The 18,662-nt window shown below is 50.1% G+C and overlaps 2 protein-coding genes across 5 annotated transcripts in view; one reads left to right on the forward strand and one right to left on the reverse strand.

The window, feature by feature from the left end:
- Cmtm4 (CKLF like MARVEL transmembrane domain containing 4) overlaps window positions 1–7,528 on the forward strand; it is a 58,454-nt gene extending 50,926 nt beyond the window's left edge. The window contains exon 4 of the mRNA XM_047527874.1: window positions 50–7,528. Within this exon, the coding sequence (XP_047383830.1) occupies window positions 50–214 (165 nt within the window). The 3' untranslated portion in view covers window positions 215–7,528. The remainder of the gene's footprint in view (window positions 1–49) is intronic.
- On the reverse strand, window positions 6,144–16,608 carry Cmtm3 (CKLF like MARVEL transmembrane domain containing 3). 4 transcript variants are annotated; one of them, XM_047527876.1, is made up of 6 exons: window positions 16,510–16,608; window positions 15,937–16,130; window positions 12,681–12,836; window positions 11,710–11,805; window positions 11,195–11,315; window positions 6,158–9,279 (listed from the first exon to the last, which is right to left on the reverse strand). In XM_047527876.1, exons 2-6 carry the CDS (start codon window positions 16,081–16,083, stop codon window positions 9,251–9,253), a joined length of 549 nt encoding a protein of 182 aa, XP_047383832.1. In that variant the 5' UTR covers window positions 16,084–16,130; window positions 16,510–16,608; the 3' UTR covers window positions 6,158–9,250. The 4 variants fall into 4 exon arrangements, with proteins under 4 accessions (XP_047383835.1, XP_047383832.1, XP_047383833.1 ...); XM_047527877.1 differs by lacking the exon at window positions 16,510–16,608 and adding an exon at window positions 16,451–16,469; XM_047527875.1 differs by lacking the exon at window positions 16,510–16,608 and having other exon boundaries at window positions 6,159–9,279; window positions 15,937–16,211.
- Between the last annotated feature and the right edge of the window lie 2,054 nt (window positions 16,609–18,662).

The following is an 18,662-nucleotide window of genomic DNA, read 5'->3' on the forward strand; positions in this document are numbered from 1 at the left end:
AAGCCACTTGGATTGCATGCCCAAGGTAAATTGTACCTTTGTATTTTAGATATTTGGCTTCTTGGCCACAGCAGCCTATGCAGTGAGCACATTCCTGGCTGTGCAGAAATGGAGAGTCAGTATCCGCCAGCAGAGCACCAATGACTACATTCGAGCCCGCACAGAGTCCAGAGACGTGGATAATCGCCCTGAGATCCAGTGCCTGGACACGTGAGGATTGCTGGAGTCCTTCCTCCCACCTTCATGCTCATCTTTCCAATCAAATTTTCTTTCCCTCAGCACGTCAGACTTTCATGTGATTTAGTTGAATTTTGTCCTCTAAAGTTCACTTTGGGAAAGGGCATCCAGAACGGTCCTTCAGGCAGGTCTGTGGTGGGCTGAAAAGACCCATGTCCTCCTGTGTTGGGTGGCTGTGGGAGCCTCTGGCCTCACTGACTGCCTGTGTCCACTCTAGGGCTTAAGTGTCCCAGAGTGCAGGCTCCCATCTGACTCTGAGCCATCCTGTCATGTATTTGTGATGCATCAAGACTTTGGGTTAAGTGGGGCTGCTAAGGAGGGGAAGTACACGTCAAACAATGAAAGTTAGGGTTCCAGTGGTCACCAGTGCTCTGGGTGGGTACTGAAGTCTGGCTACCAGGATCCACCCTCCTTGTCTTACCTGCCCAAGGCATCCAGGCAGCCAGCACATCCTGAAGGCCACGTGGGACTCTTAGGGTCTTGGTGATAGATATGCTGGTAGATCTTTTTACCAGGCCTGGTCATAACAGGGACAGGCAAAGCTGGTGTCTTGTGGGGGGTCAACTATACAGGATTGCCTGATTCACAGGAGGGTCACCTTTTGTTTCTTATACCCTGCTGAGAAATCACGTGATCTTTCCTCAAATGAATCATCTTCCTGAGTCCCAGAGTCTTTTCCAGGAATATGGAGACCACCTTGTTTTCCAGTTTCCTGCCTACCCTAAATACTTTGAGAATGAATTGTGGGGTGTCTGTAATTTTACCGACTCAGGTAAAAGCCGCAAAAGAAACAATCCATTTCACCAGCCAAAGCATTTGCCTCTTTGCTGGCTTCACAGACCACATGTGGGGGTGTGTTTTTGTGTTACATATCAGCACACACAAAACACTCACCTCTGTTTTAGGGGTGTGTGCTCATTTTCTAAATGAGTTCTAAAGTGATTCCGAAAAGATTTGTCTAGCATTTGAAAATACTTGAATTTGCACCAGGACACATCCCCCCACTGATGTTTCAGAAGGCACTGATTGTTGCCCTGGGGGCCTGAGCGCCATCACTATCAATAGCAGCTCTTGGGAGCTGTTGGGGGAAGTCCTAGTTACTTAAGGTTTTTGATTGATTCTTGATAAAGTGAAGATTTTTTGTGTGTGTGGTGAATGAGAGGGTTAAATAAGACCCTATAATGTTATAGGTTTTTGTTGTTGTTATTGTTAAAAACTAATATCTTTTATGGAAAAATTATTTTAGTTTGTCAGGTTTTCACTCTTTAAACTGTTTTAATGTTTACAGACATCACTGTAGCTCTCATATTTTGTGTTTAGCCCTCACTGAGGAAAAGGCACCACTGGTAGGAGGATTTTCTAGTAGTCTGGAGAACCCCCAAGATCTCCTACCAAGGGCTGTTTATAGCCTTGGCAATGTCTTGTGAGATAGACAAGAAGAGAGGGGTGGTGTGTTTGGGGTAAGAAGAGGAGAGGTCATTGGAAGGCCCCCTGCCCAGTGCATGCGTGGCATTGTGTTCTTCAGAAAAGAGCAGTGTCCTGCTCCATATTGAGGATGGGTGAGTTCTAGGATGGGACTCCACCAGAAGTGGTGCCATTCTATGCCTGGTAGTGGTTAGGGTTTAGCTCCCTAAGCCCAACATCCAGTATACAGTCCAGTTCTGCTGCACTTCCTGTCTAGGCAGTGACCCAGGTCACATGTTCAAGCACAAGTCTGCATCAGGGGATGACCCAGCTAGTCTGGTGGTTACTCCCCTCTTCTCCCACAGAGGTCAGCCTGGCCTGGTTGCAGCTGGGTGTCGTGAGCAGTGTGACTGATAGAGCCCTCTTCCCATGCCTGTTGTGAGTCAATACATATCATGCTTCACAAACTTTGAACCTGTTATATGTGATGACATGTGGGGAGCTGATGACATCTGGATTTTATCTGTTCATTTTACATATTTGTTCTGCATTTGATAAGTGTGTCTGCATAATCAAAATTGAGGTTATCTTCCACTTAAAAAAGAGAATTCCACTTAAAATAGGGTCACAAAGACGTGTCTGCATAATCAAAATTGAGGTTATCTTCCACTTAGAGAATTCCACTTAAAATAGGGTCACAAAGACTGAGCCTTGCATTGGATCAGGCCTACTTGGAAGGACCACCCTGAACTTCATCAGAAATCTGCTGGGAGTCAAGTTACTTGGCCTTTTATTAAAGCTATTTTGAAGTGAGACTGAAAGAGAATACCATTCAGACAAGATTATTGTTCAAGTTTTCCAAGTCATTTCAATAAAACCAGTTTATCACCTGGTGAAAGAAGACTGTTGATTTGCCTCCTGATATATACTGTCAGCTGAAAGTAGTAGTTCTGAAGCCAGTCAAGACTAGAAATGCTGAGGAATGATAAAGTGCTGGTTCCTTATACTCAGAGAGACTTTGAAGTTGATTTGCATCTTAGTGGCAGAATATTTGGATTATTTATGTCCCTGTAACTATTTAATATCCTTTGTTATAGGCCTCCCCATATTATTTCCTTGTGCTGTTTCATTAGCTCCCACTAGAATGGGAAGTGGCCTGTACACTTTCTAGTTAGTGTAGTGCACTGCCCTGTCTCTCACATACAGATAATGTGGTGAGGGAGTTAGGAAGGGAATACGGCTGTCTACCACAAATGTAAAGATACCTGCATTTTTCTATGTTGCCTGTTGTCAAACAGAAGATAATCTAGATTTAGAGATCTTAAAATGATCTCTTAGGAAATTGAAGGAAACAGTTTTGCATTTAGAAGTTCCAGTGTAGACCAGTGTCACTTAAGTGTGATGTATTTTAAGGCTAAGGCAACCTTTGTTTCTGGTAGGATGAATTGGCTTTCATTGTTGGAGCACAACTTGAAGGGAGGTTTGTTCTTGGAGATGTGGCAGCCCTCAGCATTTGGTAGAACTTCTGGTGATTTTGATGGATGCAAACGTGGACACCTTCAGAGAAAGTTTATTTGGGCACTGATTTGGTTAGCTGGGTGCTTATCGCTACTGACTCCTTTATCCTGTTTTCATGCTCCTAAAGTTATGGAAGGCAACCTCTTTTCCCGTTCATACAGAGAGACTGCAGTCATGAAAACCTAAAGATACTTGTTGGCCCCATTATGTTTAAACACATAATCTTGTCAACAGAGTTTGATTTAAAATAAACAGCCGGCGCTGGAGTTGTGGCTCAGTGGTAGAACGCTTGCCTGGCATATGTGAGAACTTGGGTTCGATACTCAGCTCCACATATAAATAAATAAAATTTTAAAAAGATCCATTGACAACTAAAAAAATATTAAAAAATAAAATAAAGTCATCCAAGGGAGATTGTTTTTTATCTACAAAAAAAAAGGGGGGGGGGGCAAGAATGTAGTAGTAACCCCACTTCCAGCCCACATCTTCCTTATCAATGGGCACTGAAGTGCTGCTTTGCTGCCCAGCCACAGGGAAGGGGTCCCAGGGCCAAGCCCTCAGAGCCTAGTGCCCTTGCAGCAGCCCAAATGTGTCTGACCTCCACCTTGTGCTGGATGCTTCTGGTGAGAGCTTTGTGAAAACATTCCTGCTCTCTTCAAGTCTGCAGTTTTATCTGCCTTCTGTAAGGCTTTCCTAGTGACTCAGAGCTGGGTTAAGCCACAGGCGTTCTCTGAGGAGTTGAAGCCCTAACTCTTATCTGCACATATATGTGAATTCGTGCTTGCTGTGAATGAGCCTTAGATAACCCTGGTGTGTGTCCCAAGCTCACTTCTACTCCTAGTTTTGCATGCACTATTTGGAAGGAACCTCTCACCTATGCATGTACTTTCAAAGGTGGACCAGGGTCTCATGTCTGTCTGGGCCAGATTTCTTGAGGGTAGGTCCTAGGACCTGTCCTAACAGAAAAATGGAGCATGAAGCCTTGTGGCCCAGTTAGTAGACAGTATGAAGTGGTTCCTGCTGTGCCATCTGTGTCCAAAACAAAGCAATCATGAAGTCATTGTGCCACTACTTCATTGTCATTTTCTCTAGACCTTGTCTGCAGAGCAGTAATGACATTGAACAAATAGCAGAATGGGTAACACACTTTGTAGGCTGAGAGCTGCTGGTGATTTTCATGAGCAGAAGAAAAGTTGCTTCTGGCTCCAGGAACCACTGTTACCTTCTGAGGTCTCCAGGTGCCTTTTCAGTTCCTTGTCAAATTGCAGGATCCAAGGCTTCTCTCTCCTTGGTATGTCCAATTTGATCAGCACCCGCTCCTAGGACCAGGTAGGGAAGGGGCTTGATGGGCAGGTGAGGTCCATGCAGGGGCCAGTAAGAAATGAGGAAGAGAAGGGAAAGGGGGCTGTTGATGGCACCAGGCGTTTAGCTCAGGCTGCCTAAGGAACATATTCTTGGCTCACCACTTTCCTATGTGAGATCTTGGGTTTCAGAACCAGCCTGAAGAGCTGACCACTGGGGACTGGTATTCCTCTGTGCTGTGGGTGGCCTCCTGGTATTTAGTCTGGGTTTGAGCTGGCTCAGGTGCACCCCAGGCAGGTTGCAGACCCAGGGCCACCCTTTCATTTTATAAACTTTCCTGACTATAAAACCTTTCTTCCCTTCTCAGCAGATACCTTAAAAAATTAGAAGATCTGACTGGTTGAGAAAGTAATTGTAAGTTTGTCCATTCATGTTTCCTTTACTTAGAAACTGTCTCTAAAAGAAAATTATAGTGTGTTAGATCTAGAAGAATTTTCTTCTGAAAGGGAATATTCCCTCAGACCCTTGCATTCTTCATGGCAGTAAACAACATTTGCACACACCTTGGCTTGAAACAGAGGCAGCAGTCTTTACGTTTTCCCTTCTTTGGTCTGGAATGTATTCTTTTTCCATTTGAATATAATTCTCAACTTTTGGAATTTTTTTCCTTTCTAGTTTTTCTTATTCCCTAAATGTAACAGTAAAGAAAAGAATGACTCCCAAGCCCAGTGAGCTTGACTCAGGCAGCTTGCTCAGAATGAAGCTTAGCAGATCTGTTTGACTGAGTTACTTGTCCACACTGTAGCTGAGACTTGAACTCAGGCAAGCCTTTAGTTAAGGGTTAATACTGCTTGGACTCTGGTGAGCTATTGGAACTTTTAAGGTTCTAATTCTTATGGTAAGAATGTATCTGGAACTATCTTAATCAGCTTTGTTGATGGGATTTAGAGCAAGGCCTAGAGTTTCTTTTCATAATTGTGCCTGAAAAGAGATGGTGTGAAAGAAGGTTCTGATGATTTTGTAGGTTCAGTCACAATCTGAAACTGTCTAGTGTGAGTTGTCTTTGGCTGCTGCTGCTGACATCCTGTAGAAACTACCCCTATTAATCAGGCAAGACGCCCGAGGAGTGACCAGGAACTGAGGACAGTGGAAGGAGATCTGGTGCCCACACAAGGCCAGGCCAGGCCTAACCGATGGTTGCTTCCCTCTCCACACTCTGCTTTGCCTTCCTGATTTTTCTCAAATTGATATTGCAAGTGTCAAGACTCCGTTCTCCTCTCTGTGGAAGTGTGGAATGCAAATGTTCAGGGCTTGAAGGGAAAACTGCCTGATCCCAGAGCTGGGGAGGACATGGTCTAGGGCACGATGCCTGGGATTTCCCCCTACCCCATGCTAACCCAGGCCCACAGAGGGGGCCACCTACTTTCAGCTTTCTCTTCTCAGCCACTTAAAAATGAATTTGCAAATCATGATGAAGTTGATCTATTTGCATAAAATCAGTGCTTTTCAAAACTTGATTTAGTTTGATGTGGTTCCCTCTAAGAGAATGCTAGGGATTAAAACTATTTGTATATGTTGAAATTTGTAGGCAAAACACTAAACTATTTATTACAGGTATGACTGTATTTTTTTTCAAAGCAGTTAATTCTGTCTTTGTATATTTTAAGATAAATAATCACTTCACCTTTGGTGCCTTCCATGTGTCACATAAGCACTCTTGTCAATCATGGAGTTGGAAAAAAAGATGTACATTTAGTTAAAACAGATAATACTATTTTTGTAGCATGATTTTAGATTGTGTCCTTTTAATATTGCTTTCAACAATGTTGATCTTGAGGCTTGGGCCATTTTCCCTTTAAACTTAATATGTATTTTAAAAAAGAAAACAACAACAAAAAATTCCCCTGCTACTCCTGTCTCCTCTCTGCTGAGTCTCCTCCACATCTTGTTTCTGCTTATTTAAATAGTCTGAGAGTAAGAGTATATTTCTGTGAAATAATTATGAGTCAGTATAATTGCATTTGGCATTGTTTAATCCTTTGCTCAGTTTGAAGAGACTGAGTGTCACTCACCTCCAACATAAGAGGAAAGTACTTCCAAAAGAAAAGGTCACCCGTGCTCTAACTTCCCATTCATTGGGTCTGAAATGGTGGAGAGTGCGTGTTTGGCTCCCTGCCCCATTTCTCTGGTGAACCCGAAGGTGTTCTAAGGCCTGGAGTCTTCCAGGGTAATCTCTGTGTCACCTGCTTCTTAGAAACACAGTAGCCTGTCTCTAGGCCTCACCTTCCATTTGGACTTCATGGATGCCCTGGGTGGCTCATGGCCCTCTGGGGGTTTCAGGCTTGGAGGCAGTAGATGCTTTGCTGTGAGGAGCTGGTGAAACCAGAGCATAGGCAGACTCTTTAGTGGCTCCTTCTGCCTTCCCACCCTACTAGGACTGAGTTGTGTCTGGTCAAGGATAATCTTGAGTAAAGCAGTTGAGCCACTGCAGAATGAAGGTACATATTTACCAAATCATGAAATTGTAGCTTTATTTTCTGTTCTTCTGAAGATTCTATAATATGACAGAAGTCCAGTCAAAAGTTAAATAATAACTTTCCAATAGGGTCATTCATTGGTACTTTACCTAGTGGCACTTTTGGGGGGCAATGCTAATTATCCCATTTTGCTTTGGAAAAGTCTTCTTGGCAGTTCATAGACATGGCTGTGGGGCATTCTGAAGTGATGGCCACTGGACAAATGTTGATTTGAGCTCCTTGGGAAAGAGCTCTGTCCTGGCCTCTGAAATTGTGGGGTGGGCCTCCCATGGCTCTGACTGGCTCTTGGGTTTGACCCTATACATTTGATGTGGTTTGGGGGCCCCAAAGCATTTGTTCCTGTTGATTTGTCCCTGACAGCATACAAAGCCTAACATTGCCCTTGATCTTCCCCCTTTATTTCTTTTGAAGGACCAATTTTTCATGGTACTTGTCTTGATTGTTTTCATTGTTCAAATCTGTATTTTTGTATGTAGAGGGAAATAATTTTCTCAACACTAATCGCTAATAAATATTGTATTAAATTGTCATGAAGGAGTTCTTGTTTAATAAATGAACATATAAAAACTGTTTTCTCTTCTCTCTGCCTTGCTGCCCCTGCCCCGTAAAAGGTTGTGGACTCATCTTCTGAAATGGGCTGGCTCAGTGGAGGTGGAACAGAGCCCCAGTCCACAGGATGCAGTGGCCTCCGTAATACCAGCTCTGCTGGACTGACAAGGCCAAGCAGAAGTCTACCGTGTGCCTGTAAACTTCTTCCCATTCAACTATTGGTCACATTTTCAGAATGTGTTGTGTGTGGCACTTGGGGTAAAATGCCTTGCCTCTTCCCATCAGCCTGGGCCAGACACTGACCAGGGTCCTCCAGACTGCAACTCTGAGGTCCCCTGTGCAATTTCCAAATCTCAAAAGGCCTAGTCTGGCTGCTGTGGGAGGTTACCCTGATGTGTGAGAGGGTCCTGGGCCAGTTACGTATTACCCTTTCTCTCCATTTCCTTGACTATGACATGAAATAAGAGGACCAAATGCGGGACAGATTCTTATGCCAGCCCTGGCATACAGTGAATATGCATGCCTTGTTGCTCAGACCTGGAGCTGTTAGGGTTCACTCATGTGTTACTAGTTGTGTTGAACCATGTTAGGATATTGCATAGCATTACTCTGGGTGGTAGAAGAGTTTTTCAGTCACACTCCAAGCAGGTAGTCAGTCTGGTTTAATCCAGTAAGGCTTTTTTCAGGGTAGGAGATTCATATGCATGAGAAGAATAAGGTTATAAATGCCCAAAACATGGGTCCAGAACTCTGGCTCATTCATGAGGCCTCCTGGCTCACAGAAAATGACTTTGTTAAAGCTGCTTTTGTATAAAAAATTTCTAAAAAGCTACAAAATGCCATAAAAAATACATAACAGTAAAAAAATTTCTTAGGCAAACACAGAGGGCTCATCTCATCTCATGAGGTGGTCAGTAGACCTGCCCTGGCGTCCAGAAGGAGGGACGATGTCCTCAGTGTTCTGAGAACACTTGCCACCAGAAAAGTTTGGCTGGGCCTGCCCAGCTGCCCATGACATGGTCACTGCCACGGACTGATGGTTTTCCTCTGTGTTGGCCCTGACCTGTGCGTCTGTGAGCTCTTGTCTGAAACAGGGTTAGACTTGGAACAGTCATCTCACCTGAAGATGTTTCCAGGGTTGTGAAGTGCTGGGTGGGTGTCATCCACTCCTGGACAGTAAGGCCAAGGTCAGCTTCCTTCCTGTTTCACAGTGAGGAAGGAACTTGTGCTCCTTGAACAAGATTCCTCACCAAAGTGCTGTGTGAGCAGGGGCACGCCATGTAAACGGCCCGGGTTGGCTGGCCTGTGGTGGCTTCTGTCTCTGTTCATGCCTGATAGTTGAAGCAGACGACCCCCTCCTGTCCTGACTCCGCCCTGCAGCATGAGCTGATTGCTGTGGCAAGCAGTACCATGGCTCTGTCTGCTGCAGCTCCCTGTGCTTGTCTGTGGTAGTCAGGTTGAAGGGCTTAAGGACAAAAACCGCGAGAGGTGGAATCTTCAAGGTGCCCGTGTGGAGCGGTTCAACAACACCAAGCCGAGGGGTGTGGTCTCATGTGCTGGGCACAGGAGTATAGCCTTGAGCCACACACAGCGTGTGTCTCCTAACACACAGTGTCCCCTGGCCATGCTCCCCAGCCAGCCCTGTCAGGCAGGTGCTGACCTGCAGGCCCTGTGTGGCTCAGGTTGCTGGCACAGGCAGGCCTTCAGTCGGAGTCAGAGTCGGAATTCTCCTCTGAAAGGAAAGCAGAGAGGATGCTGGGCAGGAGTCCCCTGGGAACAGTCCCTGGAGAGGCACAGCTAGGTTGTTGGCAGGAGCCCTGGACCCCTCCACAGGCAGCTGCTTACTTCTGGGTACTGGGGTGGGGGATGCCCCTTCCCTATACCCTCACAAGACTCCAGAGGATGTTCCCAATTTAGCAGAAGATAAAAATACCTTCTTGTTCCCCAAATTAAAATATACTGGAAAATCAGCAATCCATTTTTAGCTGTTTCATAGTTTCAATTCCCTTCCTCTTCCTTGTTTGATATCGTGGTCACAGTTCTATGTTAAGGGCCTGTCAGTGAGGTGTGACTCAGGGTTCCTGAAATCCTAACTACTGAAGATCGTTCTGCAGCGCCCTCTGGAATTCCCTAGTACTCTTAGAATCTTCAGCCTCATGTTTGCTACACAGATCTCCATGGCCCCAGAGCCCAGCTGTTGGGAACCTGGTGGTTCCTAAAAACCATGAGTCCCACCTGGGATAACAGACACTCAGTGGGGAAGGTGTCAACTCCAAGGTTGGACCTACAGGCCTTTGAGAGCTCCCTTGTCTATCTGCCCAGCTGCGGGCACTGGTGGCTCCAGAGGAGTGTCTCGCCTAGACCAAGCATCTTACACTCTCTGCTTTCCTCTCCCTCCACCAGCCCCATTTCTTCTTCCTGCACACTCCTATGCATCCATCAAGACCCAGCTCCAGGGTTTCCAGGGTTCTCTCCATAAGGTCTCTGGCCAATCTGGCACACAGGGGGCCGCCTCAGTTGTTTCATCCTTACCTGCTAGCTCCCATTTTATTGTAATTGCCGCCCCATTTGGAGACCTTCTCTGGTACCTCTTCCTGTCCCCTAGTATGGCACATGCCCTGCTGTGTCCAGTGCAACTCTCCTTTGGGGTTCAACTCCTCTCTGGACTGTGAGTTCTCATGTCCATCTGCACATACCTAGTACCAGCATGTGGTAGTCAAAGAAGGGGTGACACAAGGGCCTGGGCAAGCACAGGGGACACCAGGATGGCGAATTTTGTGCTGAGTCAAACATCTCATCAACTGAGTTTCGAGGTCTTTGAGTTACTGGCCAACAGTGGCACTCGCCTCTGTTTCAAGTCTTCCTGGGGGTGGGGCAGGGAAATGGGCAACAGTCCTTGGAGCCCTGGAGTAGGGCTCTATCCCAGGTCAGCACATTGCACCTCCTGCCTCTGGGCTGTGACTGAGGAAAGCCCAGGAGAGGCTACAGTTCCAAACTAGCTGTGGCATCTCCTGATGAACCTGTGCAGAGCACAAGCACCCTAAAAGCATGACAGTATAGCTGTGTTGTCAGACAGATAAACAAACCTTCCAACTTTCAGCATTTTCTTTTTTTCCAAGAGATCAAGTCACCTACATGCTGGCTTTTCTGAGCTGGACAAGGATGGCTTGAGGGGCCAGAATGTTTACTGTACTTCCCTTAGGAATAAAATCCAAACGCTCCTGGGTTTGCCCAGGAGCTGCAGATGAGGATGAGAGACTGGGTCCCTGGTTCCCTAGGCCCCAGGCAGGCCAGACTACAGGGGAAGCAGGATCCAGACAGGTGGTCACTCTGGATCCCAAGTGGAGAACTGTCCCGAGAATGACTGGCTATCCTGATAGTTCATCCAGGACGGGAGCCTTGTAGGGCCAGAGGCACTGGGCATGTGCTCAGCTTGCCCCCTCCTTGAAAGCCTAAGGCCCCAGGTAGGATGGACTTTGTGACTGTCTATATGAGGGATATGACAATGAGGCTATAAAAACACTTCCTGGCCTTATGTCAGCTTCAGACTAGCCAAGAGTGTCCCCAAGGGAGGACAGGGCTCCAGTAGTGATCCTAGAGGCATTCAGCTGGGTTCCCTAGCAGAAACCTCAAGACAAGTCACTCACCTTCTGCCCTCTGGGCCGTGTTCTCCTCTGTGGTGTCTCCTTGTTTAAGGAATTTGGCCACATTGTTGAAGATCAGGTAGAAGTCAATTGCAAACACAATGGTAGCAAAGAAGCCAAAAACCTGTGGGACAGATGGAGGGAATGTGGCAGAGGACACTGCTCAGGGTGGATGGGACACATCACTGGAATTGTGGAGTCCCTGGTACAGGGGGCTGGGCATGGTGGGGGGCAGCACTGAGAAGCTGCCCAGCCAGATAGGCACAAACCCTCCAAGGAAGGGGAAATGGGGAAATGAGCTGTGAACCTAGTTTGGCAACCAGCCTTTTAAAACTCAGGTCAGAGTAAATCTGTACTAAGAGGACTCTGAAATAGTTGAGACCTACGTGGGAGCCCAAGAGGCCCAAGCAGGAAAAGGATGTTCCCAGGTCCCACCCCAAGCGAGCATCCAAAGCAGCAGAGCTTCAGGAGGGGATGCTGCTTGGCACCCTCTTCCCAGAGGCAGGGCTGCTGCTCACCCCGGCTGCTCTGTAAGCCCCATCTGAGTATTTGGCGACAGCTGTGATGGAAATGACGAAGTAGATGAGGGCAGCGGTGACACAGCGCAGGAAGTCCTGGGGAGAAAGGAGCATGGCCAAACCATCCTGAGCTCTCTCGAGTGGAGCACAGTGTGAAGGGGGCCAGGTAGCCAGGTCACACTCCCAGGTCCAGCAACCATGGGGTCCTGCCCTGTCCTGGCCCTCGTTCCCCCTGCCATGCTTCCTGTCAGAGTTGACCCTGCCCTGACCCTGCTCAGGCTGCAGCTTGTTCAGTGGCTTGGCCCTTTGGTGGAGGTGAAAGTTGGAAACCTGGTCAACTTGCTCCTTTCAGATTCTCCAAGATGGAGACCTGGCTCTAGGCCTTACTTTGCCACATACTGTGGCCAGTCCCTTTATGGATCATGGTTTCTGCTTATGGATGGAGGTGCAACCCTCCCCAGAGGGTGAAAGGATGGATACTGGGAGGTAAAGTCAAGAGACCAGGTTCGAGCTCAGCCTTTGCTGTCTCTTCTCTACAGTACATTCATTTAGCAGAGGCTACTGGCAGGGCTCTGGGGCTAGGTGATTAAACAAGGCTAGGATGCCATATGGTTTAAGTCTGGTTAAACTCTGCAAATAAGCTAACCTGTCTCGACTCTGAAAATGGCTTGAATTCCTGTGGCTGACATGAGTCCAAGGCCCCACTGGGTGCAACAGCGCCACCTGGTGGTCAGAGATGGCCTCCAGGTTCCCTGCTTCACAAATCTGCCCTACAGGCACCACAACCTGCTTTAGATCCAGCTGCTGGATGGTGGGGCCTGGATTATTTGAAGACTACCAGCTGCAAACTGTCCCTCCAGTTCTCTGAAGACAGGGCAGGGCTGAAATGCAGGACTCAATTCCTCATATGGATGCTCTGTGATGAACATCATCACAGCCCACCCCTCCCTTTTGGTTCCCCTGGTCCTCACCATCATAGGCCAGCACAAGCCCTGCCACTTGTCGTTCAGTTGCATGGCATCAGCAAAGAGGAAGTAGAGGGCCAGCAGAAACTCCAGCAGAGGCACTGTGAGGAAGGCGGACGCTGAGGATACCACATAGCAGATGAAGGTGATGAAGGAGAGACCCTGCAGGGAAGTGGGGGACAGTCAGGGCCTCTCCTTGTCCTGGTTCAGGCCTTCTGAGCCAGGCCCTGCAGTCCAGAATATCTCACAGTCCTTTAGCTGGAAATGGCAGAGCTAGGATTAAAGCCCTCATGAGGCCCAGGCCCACACCGAGGCAGCCCTCAGTCCTTCTGGGCATGGCCCCGAGTCCTGGCCCCACACCAGCTCCTCGCCAGTACCCAATTTTGAAGCCCCACTCTCCCATGTGCATTTAGCCCCCCAGAAGGCCATTTCCTGGGGCTGCTCACCCTCCCCTTACTGACTCTATGACCCAATGCAAATGGTGCCTAGTAGGGGCAAACCAAAGCTAAATAGCAACCAGTTTCAAAAAGTAACATCCAACTCCCAAGATACGGGCTTTTTGCTGAATATAAATTTTACCTGAAAAACAAAACAAAACAAAACAAAAGCAAATCTTGATCTGTTAATGATATGCTGAAGTGTTCAAAGTTGAAATGTACTGATGTCTGCAATTTTGCTTGTATCAAAACATACAATGGGTTGGAGATAGGTGATAAAGCAGATACAGCAAAATGTTAACCACTGTACAATCTAGGTGGTGGCTGTATGGGGTTAATGATGTACATCTTTCAGCTCTTTTATGAATTCACAAATTTTCGTAATAAGAAGGAAAAAACTACCCAGGGGAGGGTATGTTGATCCAGTCTCCTGGGCCCTGCTGCATCCTGCATACAGCCAGCCTTTGTGAAAGGTGGAAATATAAGAATCAAAATGTTCACTCCATCTTTGCCCACAACCCTGTACATGTAGAGGATGCTGAGGCCCAGCTAGTCCTGCAGATTGTGTGCAGTACAGAGCAGACCAAGAACACGGGGCTGTAGGATGGGTCAGTGGTTCCTCCATGCCCAGTGCCCACTGAGACTGCTGGGTATCTCCTCTGATCCTCACCAGCATCCACCGGACAAGCACTGCTCAGAACCTTCTTTATAGATGAGCAGACTCTCACACAGCTAATAAGAAGCCCTGGAATTTGAACCAGGGCTTGCTGACCTGTGGGGCACTGGAGGCCTTCATCTACCCAAGTTTGTCACTGTGGTTGGATTTGAGTGTCCACGCTGACTAACTTGAAGTGGGGCTCAGGGATGGGCTGCATGGAGCCCCATAAGGACATCCAGATGCCCCACAGGAAGCCCTGTGGCTGTTTCAGACAAATGAGCTGCAGGAACACCAGGGAGTCCCCAGGGCACTCTGGTCTGCCCTGAACAGGGCCACGAGTGTAGCTGAGCCTCCCTATGGCCCTGTCGCCACCTTGGACAGATTGGAAACGAAGGCAGAGGGGCTCTGAGGCTGCCAGGTTATGCCAGGAAGGCAAGGCTCTGCGGCACAGCCCTGTCCAAAGCTCCTATTTCCTCAGCCAAAGGCTTTCATTGTCCCTCCCCTTCTGTCTTCCATGCCCCCTCAAACTGGATTCTGGGGACCCCACCTCGATTCCCATTTTATTATTCCCCCATTTTTGGTGGCCACTTCCTTCCCTCCTCCTCTTTGTCCATGTCAGCCTTCCCACTTGCTCAGGCTTGCGGATGGGAGAAAGGTGACCAGGGGGAAGGAGGACCAGGAAGATCTCCCTTGTATCCTGAGTTCCCACCCCCTACCCTTCCTTCCTCCCTTCCTCCTCCTCCTCCTGGATTCCTGCATTCAGCTAGGCCAAAGGGCCTGTGTGCCTGGTTGGTATCCCTCCCTCCTACCTAGGGGGCTGTCCTGGTTTGGTGGGGTTGAAGCTCCACCGTATACTGAGATTTCCCACCCAGATTGGCTCCTACAGGTCTGGGGGTGGGGTAGAGGTGGCCAACCTGGAGGTTGTCCCTGGGAGTGTAATCCCTGGGCCTGCCTGGTGCCTCACTTGGGAGCTGAGTCGGTGCTGGGTTGCTGACCTCTGGGCTTACTCCAAGGCAAAAGAGGCTGTAGGACCACCTCCTGCCCTGCCCTCTGCCATAGGGTCCAAGGGAGAGGTCCTGGGGCAGAATCTTTCTTCGATTCCCACACTCCTCCTCTCACTAGTCCCCTCAACCGAGCCACCTGCGAAGCCCCTAACCCACTCTGCTTGCATTCTCTCCCCTGCTCCACAAGTGGGAAAGAGGACAGGTATTGTCAAGTTGCAGGGGATCCAAGCAACAAGTGGCCGCGGCCTTAAGAGGGCTAGTCCCTCCTCCGGTCTCCCCTCTGCCTGGCCTCTTCCTCCCCCTCCCCCCCCCCCATCCGGGCTGCCCCACGACAGTCCCCACCCCACACGCGACAGTGGGGGAGTTATCAGGAGTGTCGGTTGGACAAAGAAGCCCTGCCCGGCGGGGTGGGGACGAGCGGGAAGGAGGAAGGAGCCCAGCCCGGGAGGGGAGGAGGAGGATGAAGTCACCCCGCTGGCTCCCGCCCCCCCGAGCCGCAGGGGCTACCCGCGCCCCCACTGAGCGATCCAGGCCTCACCCAGTCGCCAGGGAGGGGGGCGCTTCCCACTGTACGCGGTCCCCTCCCAGCTCGTGGCCCAGGCGGGTCCCCTGTGCGCCCGGAAAGCAGACCCTTCCCCGCGGCCGCGAGTCCTGAACGTCGAAACGGGCAGATTCTCTCCGCCCGCAGTCAAGCGCGGCTCCGGAGATCGAGGCCCGAAGATGCCGAGGCGCAGTCTTCCCGCCGGCCCAGAGAGGGTGGAGGCGCCCGAAGCCACACAGCACCAGGGCCGGGCCACTGCGCCGGCGGGGACAAACTCCTCAGCGGGGTCCCCCACACCGTGTTCTTGGGCCCCCAACTTGGGCCTCGTGTGTTGAGGAGCTCGGGAGGGTCTGGGTTCCAGACCCGCCTCGCCGCCGACTTGGCTTCGGGTTCAGTGAAGACTTACAAAACTTGAGGGCGTCGGTCCAACTTCGGGGCTCTCAAGGGGAGGCGGCGAGTGGGGCGCCCAGATGGGGGTTGGACCACGACATCCGTCCCGCCCCGCCACCTCGACGTCAGCCTCCGAAAGGAGCCGGCGGGTCGCAGCTCAGCGGGGCTGGGGTCGGGGCGGCCGGGGCAGGGTCGGGGGCAGGGTCGTGGGCAGGGTCCCCACCGCACTCACCGACTCCGCCAGCAGGAGGCGGCCTTTGAGCGAGCAGAGGAAGGCGCGCGCCGGCAGCAGGGCGCGGAGCCCGGGGACCGCCGCGCCAGGCCGGGAGCCGCCCGCGGGCTCAGGCTCCGGGTCCGGGTCGGGGTCCGGGGGCCACATGGCAGCGACTGCAGGGCCGAGGTTCGGCCTCCCTTCTCACTCCGCGCCTGGGAGGGAAGCGGAAACCCAGACCGTGCGGAAGGAGAAAAAGGCGAGACCGGCCCGGAGCGGGTGCATCCCTCGCCGCCCCGCCCCCGGCCCGCCCCCGGCCCGGCCGCCCTCCCTCCCCCCGTCGCACCCCCACCACCAGGCGGCCCGGCCGGCGCCGCCTCGCACCCCGCCTTCTCCGCCTTCCCTCTCGCCGGGCCGCCTAGACCCCCTATCACCGCCCTGAACACTCCGACGGAGCTCCGGCCCATCTGTCCCTGCCCAGGGGCTTGGAAGAACTCGCTGTCTCTGTCGAACTTGCCAGTGCCCGTGCCCTGACCCAGGCGCGTAGGCAGCTCAGCAGCAAAGACCCCCGCCTCGTCCTCCCGGTGCTCTGACCGTGCGGTCGGCTCCGCGCGTCCCGCTCCATTCCCGCTCTCCTTCTCGGAGCTCGAAGTTTCCCCACGACTTCCTGGGCCACCCTCCTGTGCGTCCTAGTCCAGCCCCTCCTCCTTCCGGGCCTCTTTGTTGGCTGCCCCAGGCCTGGGTTTTCCAGCCCCCTCCCCAGTCCATTCCGGGGAGACTCCCAGAGCCCCAGCCCCAAGCATCGCTGTCTCTGTCTCTCTCCTTTCCTCCCCATCTTTCTCTCTCCACGTCTTCCCCTCCCCCCCCCCCAATCTCCCCCTCCCTCCCTCTCTCTCTCTCTCTCTCTCTCTCTCTCTCTCTCTCTCTCTCTCTCTCTCACACACACACACACACACACACACACACACACACACACATACACACACACGTGTCTCCAGGGCGGCTACAGTTCAGCGTGACTGAGACCCAGCCTATTACATTTCCCGGGCTCCTGGCCTCCGTGAAGGACACTACCATTTGTCCTGTGTCTCACATATACAGACCTGGGGGTTGTCCTCTTTCTCCCTCACCCTCAACAGTCAGAACATTACCAAGGCCTGTCCAACTTTCTGATCTTTGCCCACTGTTGTTTTTATTTTTATTTTTTGTACTGGAAAGCCTCTCGCCTTCCTCCTTTGGCAGCCAGAAGGATGATTAAATCACCAATCACCCTCCCCCCGAATCAAACCACACCAAATCTGGGCAACTTCCCATCTTGCTCAGGATTTGTCATACACAAGGTAAAACCCCCTGTGGCTCTTTCCTCCCTCTCTCTCCCAACCATTGACCTTCTTATAGTTTAACAAACCATGCTCTTTCCTGTCACAGGGCTTTTTGTACATGCTCACCCTTCTACCTGGAATGCTCTTTCCCAACCTTTTTATCTGATTCAATTCTTAATTCCTCTGTGACCATAATGCAGTGTCATTTCCTTGGAGTCTTCCCCAACATTCATTTGTTCATTTAATAGCAATTCTGGAAGCCCAGGCTGTGGAGAAGCTCAGCTGTTTGGGGAGTTGCAGGGGAGCAGAGTCCAGTGGAGTCAAAGAATTCCAAATAAGATGATTCCTGGTAACTGGTGTCTAGCAGCTCAGAGGACAGCCTGGCAGATAATATCAAGAAAAAAGGACTGAAGGGGAAAATGATCTGAGAAGGGGCAGGATGGGGTTGTGGAGAACCTGGTGTTTGGATTTTACTCACAATTCCCTGGCAGAAAGCCAGGCTCAGGGGTCCTAAAAGAGCACAACCTGGTTCTGATTTGTTATTAAAAATATGGCTGACTGTACCTCAATAATAAGGTAACAACCCAGTTTTTAAATGGGTCAAATATTTGAACAGGTATTTCACCAAAAAAGATACATGAATGCTCAATAAAGTGTATAAAAAGATGCTCAGCATCATTAGACATCTAGGTATGCAAATGAAGACTGAAGTGAGATACTACTAAACATCTATTAAAATGGTGTTAAATTGCAGGGCGGGGGGGATGTAGAGCCACTGGAACTCTCCTATGCTGGGGATAGAGGTGTCAGTTATTACCACTGCTTTGGTAAAGTTTGGCCATTTCTGAAACAGTTTAACATTGGCTTCTGTGTGACCCAGTCATTTTACTAAGTATTTACCCAGTAGAAGTGAACACACATGTGTGTTCAAAGACTTCCTTACACATTACAGTGTACTGGGCAGCTGTATTTTTAATAGTCAACTCTAAAGTCTTGACTTCATTCCTGTGTGTGCCGAAGGACAGATAACTTGGCCTAGGATGGGGAGAAAGTTAATCTTGCTCCCCCCAGGATGAGGGGAGAGAGAGAGAAGGAAAAAAAATGTCAGTTTAAAAATAAGCTGCAGTGCCCGCCCCAGCAATAACCAGGGGAAGAGGAGGAGTCGCTGCCCGGCCAGTTGGTGTTGGTGTGCCCTGTGGCACTCCAACTCCCACAGCAGTCCTGTCCACCCAGGGATCAGTGAGTCGGGGGAGAGACCTTCTCACTCCCAGAGCAAGAGGGGTGCCCCCCACTGGGTACAGACCTCCACCGCCACCCCTACACAGGAGACCTACGGAGATTATGACTACGATGATGGATACAGCACTGCATATGACGAACAGAGTTATGATTCCTGTGAGAACAGCTACAGTGCGCCAGCTCAGT

The sequence above is a fragment of the Sciurus carolinensis genome, chromosome 16 (assembly GCF_902686445.1).
Source record: "Sciurus carolinensis chromosome 16, mSciCar1.2, whole genome shotgun sequence".
Classification (NCBI taxonomy): domain Eukaryota; kingdom Metazoa; phylum Chordata; class Mammalia; order Rodentia; family Sciuridae; genus Sciurus; species Sciurus carolinensis.